General features: G+C 45.7%; 1 protein-coding gene across 1 annotated transcript; it reads left to right on the top strand.

Moving 5' to 3' along the window:
- The first annotated feature begins 703 nt into the window (after positions 1–703).
- On the top strand, positions 704–5,378 carry nptxrb (neuronal pentraxin receptor b). The gene is made up of 5 exons (XM_042103860.1): positions 704–1,685; positions 2,466–2,697; positions 2,849–3,090; positions 3,535–3,714; positions 3,804–5,378. The coding sequence occupies exons 1-5, from the start codon at positions 981–983 to the stop codon at positions 4,035–4,037; spliced, it is 1,593 nt and encodes a 530-aa protein (XP_041959794.1). The 5' UTR covers positions 704–980; the 3' UTR covers positions 4,038–5,378.
- Positions 5,379–7,479: the final 2,101 nt, after the last annotated feature.

The raw sequence follows: 7,479 nt of genomic DNA, 5'->3' as shown, positions 1-7,479 counted from the left end.
AACAAACGCTTTTATTGTATTTTGGCCATTTGAACTAATGGCACATGAATCCACCAATCCCACTGAAGAGTATACTTTACTATACTTGCAGTTCTTTACACATCCCCATGGTGGCCCCCACACATTATGATTGCGGTTCAGAGTGTTTCTTGAAGAAATTAAAGGAATAGGCTATCGGTAACTAGCTTTTGGTGTCAAGTAGCCTATAAAAACATTTCTAATGAGGCTATAGGCCTACTGTAACTTTTATGCCATTGTGTTTTCCACTAGTACATCATTACTACTCTAGCCTACTCAGTATGGTTTCTCAATTCTGTATTAGGGCATCTTGTCTTGCACAGTGGAATACACCTCATTATTCATTCAGTTCACCTCAAGGCTGGAACCCATCACCCATCCTCAGATTAAATATGTCAATGTAGTAAGTAGGCTATGTATCTTTATATGTAAACAAACCATGTTTGTAGCCTACGCTATGTTTTGACAATATTTCGTGCCAAAATATGGACACTTTCATATGGCAGGCTTACACTGGAGCCTGTCTCAGTTTATAATTCTTTATTGACAATAAATAAAACTCAGGTCACAAATCCAGTTCACAAGAAATCAGCTTTTAATGGAAGCTTGGAGTGGAGTGTCTGACTGGCCCCTCACCCCCCTCACATCCTTGCCGTGGTGTTCACTGCTGGCTGACGCATCCAGCCTCTCTCCTCTTTGTACTCATCTCTCCGCCTACCCTCACAGTCCCCATAGTAACTACTGAGATCATCTTAGCAACGCACAGAAGGAGACTAAGCACCCATCCGAGGAAAGCGTCTGGACACTACAGGTCTTGAGCTAAATGCGTTCATTTTACAATTAAGTGTTTGCCTTCATTCGTCGATTGCCTATAGAATTCGGGTTGCCTGATAACGCGAAATTACTAGAACACAAGGGACGCTGACTGGTTTGAGGATTTTTGTTTGGATTTTTTGGCTAAGATGAAGTTCGTTGTTGTCCTGGTGGCCGCCGGGGTTCTGGCCTTTCTCGGCGCAGCCATTTGTATAATTGCCGGTGTTTACTCACGTTCGTCGCCTGCTGCACCTCAAGCTCTAGCTGACAACCGATCTTTGTCCACGGAATCTCTTTTACAGCCACTCTCCCCTGGATCCGTGGCGCATGCGGGCCCTCTGGGAGCTCTCCACGGTTCTGAATCATACGAAGGAGGGGGCCTGGGCCTTGGTATGGAGGTTCCTACACTGAACGAGCTTAGCCCTGGAGAGGTGACTGGTGAGAACCGCAAACAATTTACCTTCAGTCGGCTTATTTGTACACCAATTCCAGTCGGAGATTGTAAATCGAAAGGCTTTAACCAACAAGCCGACGACCCCTACGCAGATGACGAGTGGAACTATCTCAGAACCACTGCTGAAGAGCTACGGCAAACTGTCATGCAGCAAAATGATCTGATAGAAAGTGACCAGAGAACCATAGGGGAATTGACTGGAAAGCTTTCAGAATGCGAAAGTGGACTAGAGGACAGCAGCATCTCCGAGAGGAGCGTGGGGGTCTGGGCGGGTAACCGCCGCTTGATGGCCGGGGATGACGTGAGCGCATCGGCTGCAGCACAACTGCAAACCGCCCGGGCTGTAGAGGAACTGGAGAAAGCCATTCTCCAGCTAAAAGATCGCATTGAAAAGCTCGAGGTAAGCGCGGCTACTTTCAGTGGGTTTCTTTGTATTGTCACTTTCACAAGGATGTGAATCAGTCCACTATTTGACATGTGAAAGTCGTTACGCAATTATCAGTTATCAATTATTTGTATGGTTTAGATAACGACATGTGGTGTGGTGAACCCCTCTTTAGTAGAATATGTTTTCACTTGACATTGGAAAAAGCTTACAAAACAAAAATGGAAAGTCTTACAAAACTGTATCCTAAACCTTCCCTCAAACTGAAAAGGACTTAAATATCCCTTACAGCCAAAAGAAAACATGGAACAAATTCCTTCAAAATCAGTAGCTCCTGGGCATTGATTGACTGCTTTGTGTGAGTGAGACAACTTGCCCTTTCACTGCTCTCTGCCCTCTTCTCCCATCATCCCTCATTGGGGGAGATCGTGCACCTGCTGCCCCCAACCTCCCACCCCTCCACACACATCCGCTCAGCACATAAATAAAAGATGAGGGGACGAATGGAGGAGACCTTGAAAGAATTCCGAGCAGGTCAGAGCATGGATTCTTAGCACTGGCGTAAGCAAAGCCTTTGCTGTCATCATCATGGCTGGTGTTTTTTTTTTTTTACAAAGTGGAGATTGTGTTTGGTAAAATGGAGTGTAGAGAAGAGGAGAGGCAGAGAGCGTAAGAGAGAGAGAGAGAGAGGAGCACCTCATGTACACAGCTGCAGCTGCAGTATTCCACAGATCCAAAATACATTTATTGATCCTTCTTCTTTTCCTTTTGTGTCTACCTCCATCTGTGGAGCAGGCAGAAATAGGGCCAGCGGTCCAGAACCACACAGACGTGGGCACCAAGGGCTTTATCAAGGCCAGCGGCAAGCCCAGCTGGCGTGTGGAGGACCTGGAGGGGGAGCTGGAGAAGAAGATGGAGCTCCTGGAGAAGGAGAGGAAGGCCTTGCGAAAGGAGACCCAGGGCCACCACAAGGAGATCGACGAGGGACTGAACACCCTCCACAACCGCATCGCCGAGCTGGAGCAGAGTAAGAGAACGCCTCATGATTCACTTGTGACACAAGAGGGAAACTAGTAGAGTTCAGTTTGAAGAGATGATAGTATGGAAACCATAAATAGGAACATGACACGCTTGCTGATTTCAGTTCTCATTGAATTCTCCCTCCCAATGTCTTGTAGGTCTTACAGACTACAGCTACCCAGAGGGCTATAAACTGTCATTCCCAGTACGTACCAACTACATGTATGGGATGGTCAGAAAGGTCATTCCTGAGATGTACGCATTCACAGCCTGCATGTGGCTGAAGCACACAGAGGGGGGCATCGGCACTCCTTTCTCCTACGCTGTCCCAGAACAGCCCAACGAGCTGGTGCTGCTCCAAGGGATCCACAACCCTGTTGAGCTGCTCATCAACGACAAGGTAAGATTAGCCGCCAGGCCGCCAGGCGTCTCATAAACACATATAGGGTTGGTGTAAAGGGAACCAGATATCAGTTTACCAGATATCAGTGTACTGGAACACTTGACTGCGTCTAGCAGAAAACCCATTAAAGAAACAAACATTGTTTCATATCAAGGTTGCGAGGCTCAAGAATCATTGCAGCAGCAAGAATGTTTTTTATATAAATTCCTCAGACAATCTTGGACTATTTACTCAGTGAATTTGAGTGAAATGTTTCTAAACAACACTGCATGGAGTGCTAAGAGTAGACTGTAACCTCCATACTGGCTGAGCTCACCCTCTTTTGGAGCTGTGATGTGGTTGCCATAGCTGGCTCAGGTGTTTTTCCATGTGGCTCACACAGTGACACTTCCCAAGTACTGTATGTCTCAGGCTCAGGCTTCTCTGTCTTCTCCTCCACAGGTGGCACAGCTGCCCCTGTCCCTCCCTGTAGGCCTCTGGCAGCACATCTGTATCAGCTGGACTTTACGGGATGGCGTGTGGCAGGCCTACCAAGGAGGCAAGCTGAAGGGCCAGGGTGAAGGTCTAGCTGCCTGGCATCCTATCAGACCTGGGGGTGTTCTCATCTTGGGGCAGGAGCAGGTACGTGCCTTTAGAATAAGAGGATTTATTGTGTGATGTTTATTACAATGAACTGCTGCAATAGTTGTAACCAAATGTTCTGTTTGTAGGATACCCTTGGCGGCCGGTTCGATGCGTCTCAGGCGCTGGTCGGGGAACTGTCCAAGTTCAACCTGTGGGACCGAGTGCTGACCCCCACAGAGGTGTCCAGCCTGGCCAGCTGCAGTGGCACAGCCAAGCTCGGAAACGTGTCCCCATGGACAGACCGAGACGTTGACGCTTTCGGAGGAGCCACCAAAGAGCCAGTGGACCCCTGTGCCCGAGGCTCAGGGCCACAGCAGTAGGAAGGGGAGGCCCCATGGGGGTGGGGGGGTGCTGGGAAGATGTTTCGATATTCACCACAGTAGACCAACAACTGGTAATGACCTTACGAGAGCATTGCTGTGTGTCGTATCTCAGTCTCCACACTGACAGTCTTTCTAGCACAGTCATACTGATGTGCAGAGTAGTCATCTCACCCTAGTGGTGTTTTAAAGGGTGATGGGTGAAGCCTGGTCGCAGCTTGGTGTAATTACTCAGTGCGTTGGCGAGGGGGACGGCCAGGTCTGGGCTGCTGAGCACTGAGAAGGTTCATCTAGTCTGCTGCTTGTACTGTTCTCTACAGGTTTCCTGTGTGATAGTTGCCATTTTAAGTGTTGCTACAGTGCGTTTTTTGCATACACAGCAAAATAATGGAAATCAAAATGTGTGTGTGTGTGTGTGTGTGTGTGTGTGTGTGTGTGTATGTGTGTGTGTGTGTGTGTGTTTGTGTGTGTGTATGTGTGTGTGTGTGTTTGTGTGTGTGTATGTGTGTGTGTGTGTGTGTGTGTGTGTGTGTGTGTGTGTGTGTGTGTGTGTGTGAATGTGTGCGTGCTTGCGTGTGCCTGTGTGTACGTGTGTGTCTCAACTCATATTTAACCATAGGTCATTGCCATAACTGGTTTGAGCACCATATTATAATGTGCATCTTGTATGTGTAAAGCTTCTGTCACAGTCTCACAAGCTTGTGTTGGTTGTACTCGCTGGTTTGCAGATATTGTGGCTGTGATGTGTTGTGATTAGGTCAAGGCTATTCCAACAGTAAGCAAGCTTGGGCAGTGTTGTAATAAACTTGTAATGAGCCGCCCTCTATAGGTCCTGGGTATGCCCAGGAACATGTCGATTGTGCTGGTAATGTTACGTAACTGAATGGCACTCAGAAAAAATCAATGTACGTACATGTTTGTTATCTAAGGTAATGCAGGCTTATCAAGACAATAGGCCCTCAGTACACATGGATGATTCCACCTAATCTCATCAATCAGCCATCCATTACCTTCGGTTAGTCCCCAGCAAAAGCCAAATTGTATTTATTACCTTGAATGTACAAACAATAAGAATGAAAAGAAAAGTGTGTGAGAGGAGACTAAGCCCTTACACGTGTGTATTTAACGATGTTTTGGCTGCTAACTCTCAGCCATGCCTCACAAATTATATTACGAATGGTTGTAAAGTGCCTGAAAATAGCCCAAAATCTTTGATTTTCTTTTTTCTATCGCTATGGGTCATGGTGTTGATAACATGTGATGTCATTGTTGAGCTTGTTCAGTTGCACCTCCATGGATCTTCGATAAAATTGTAAACTGTGGATAAAAAAGAAATAAAATTACCAAAAGTGACAACATGTCTGTCTGCCTCTACACCCAGATAATGTTCATGTTCAGACTTGTCGGAAATGTTTGAAAATGCCCTTTCAGTATTGTTGCTTAGCAACAGAGACGGACAAAGGGATTTCAAATGGATTCATCAAAACATCCAACAAGGCATCCAGTAAGGCTGCCAACTCGCATGCTTTTGACAGCAATGCATCTCATGGTAAGATCTCAGATGAAGCAGATGGAGTCAGCTTTAGAAACTGCTCGCTTGGTGTCTTGTGAAAGAATTTCTAAAACTCTCATAAGTAAGCTTAATAAGCCTATCTCACTATCTCAAATGCTTTGCACAGTATTGTCCAAACATCTCGAAGTAGTTATGATCCACAAATCCAGACACTCTCACTTGGTTGAAAATGAGCAGCCTTGTTAGCTATCTAGAGTCCCTTTCATGGCTACTGTTTTTTTTTTTTTTGGGGGGGGGGGGGTGTTAAAAATCTGACCTGTAGGAAAGGGAGAGCGTAAGCCAGAGGTTGGGATAATCTCCTTGTGTCCATGGATTGTGCATGAGTTGTGGGGCTCAGGCCGATGTATTTGGCCTAATAGTTGGATTATGCAGATTAGTTGGGGCTAAACCCAGGACTGACTGTCACCTTAGCTCAGCAGACACATACTTCAGAGCATTCTACTTACAGTCAGGCTAACGCTAACACAGGTTACTGTTCTGTGGCACTTTTCCACAGCAGAGACAAACACTGGAACATCCAAATGTAGCCTACATGCTAGATCAGTGGTTTTCAAAGTGGGGGCCACGAGGGGGTGCCAGGGGGGCCTCAGAAAGTTGGAAGGAAAAATAAAAGCAACAAATAAATTCATTTGAAATTTTTAAAATATACCTATTACTATGAGGGTTGTTATACAATGCCATTATAATAATGTGTCGCATATCTGAACATTATATTTTCCATGATAATGACTGGGAATAATAGTAGAGTGATAGCTCTCATATAGCAGAGAGCCCCAAATACAATTTTTACACACTGTATGCTCCATCGCGAAGTGTTTGTGGCTAAAATAATTATTAGGATTAGCTTAATGTATTTTTACATTTGCTGTATTCTCGATGGGTTTAATAACACATCACGGGGGTCCTTGGCCAGAACCTAGTGGTATTTGGGGGGCCTTGTCATGGAAAAGTTTGGGAAGCCCTGTGCTAGATCACTGTGTGTTCCTGAGCTGTGCTTTTCCCATGTGGTGTTCACAAATCAGTCTAAGAACCGTCCGCTCTTGTTTGTGTTGATGAGAAACGCTGTTGAGTCACACAGTCAGGCCCCTCTCTGTCTCTCACTGAATTATTGAGCAATCTTAATTACCACTCACTCAGGGTCTGCCCCCCTGCAATCTCTTCCTCTGTGCGCTCACTGGGGCTACACCATTAATATTCATACACGACACTCTTCCCTCTCGCACGCTCTCTGTCACAATCACACACAAAAACACACGCAGGCACAGACATATACTCAAACCAGAGTAGTGCTGTCCTTAGAACATCACACACAAAAACACACACAAGCACAGACATGACATACTCAAATGAGAGTAGTGTTGTCCTTAGAACATCACTTGTGTAATACACACACACACACACACTCACTCTCTCTCTCTCTCTCTCTCTCTCTCTCTCTCTCTCTCTCTCTCTTTCTCTTTGTCAAGACGTTTCCACTACCAACTGGCTTCATGTGCAGTATAACACAGTTACATGTAGAGTTATTCTATTCAATGAAGGTCCACAATATTATAAACAATCACATTTGCTTTGTGTGTCAGTGTTGCAATGTTTCAGTGCAAATATCTGCTCATCTTTCCCTAGTCTGTTTTGGGCATCTGCTTGTTTATCTGAACAAAGCCAGAAATCTATTCATCCTTTGGCTAGCAGGTCCCCTGCTGACACAGTCTGTCTCTGCATGGTTGGCTGCTTTTCAAGGGGAAAAATCCCCTCTACTCTACATACTTGAATGCAATGGTCACTGCACAGAGTAGAGGGGCCGTGACCTCTGGTCACATCTTTTCCCATTTCCAATCTTTTCAGCTTCTTACAGTATTACTTCATTCTGTC

The sequence above is a fragment of the Alosa sapidissima genome, chromosome 9 (genome assembly GCF_018492685.1).
Source record: "Alosa sapidissima isolate fAloSap1 chromosome 9, fAloSap1.pri, whole genome shotgun sequence".
NCBI lineage: Eukaryota > Metazoa > Chordata > Actinopteri > Clupeiformes > Clupeidae > Alosa > Alosa sapidissima.
Note: the sequence above shows the minus strand (reverse complement) of the source record. Positions and strands in the feature narration are given on the sequence as shown.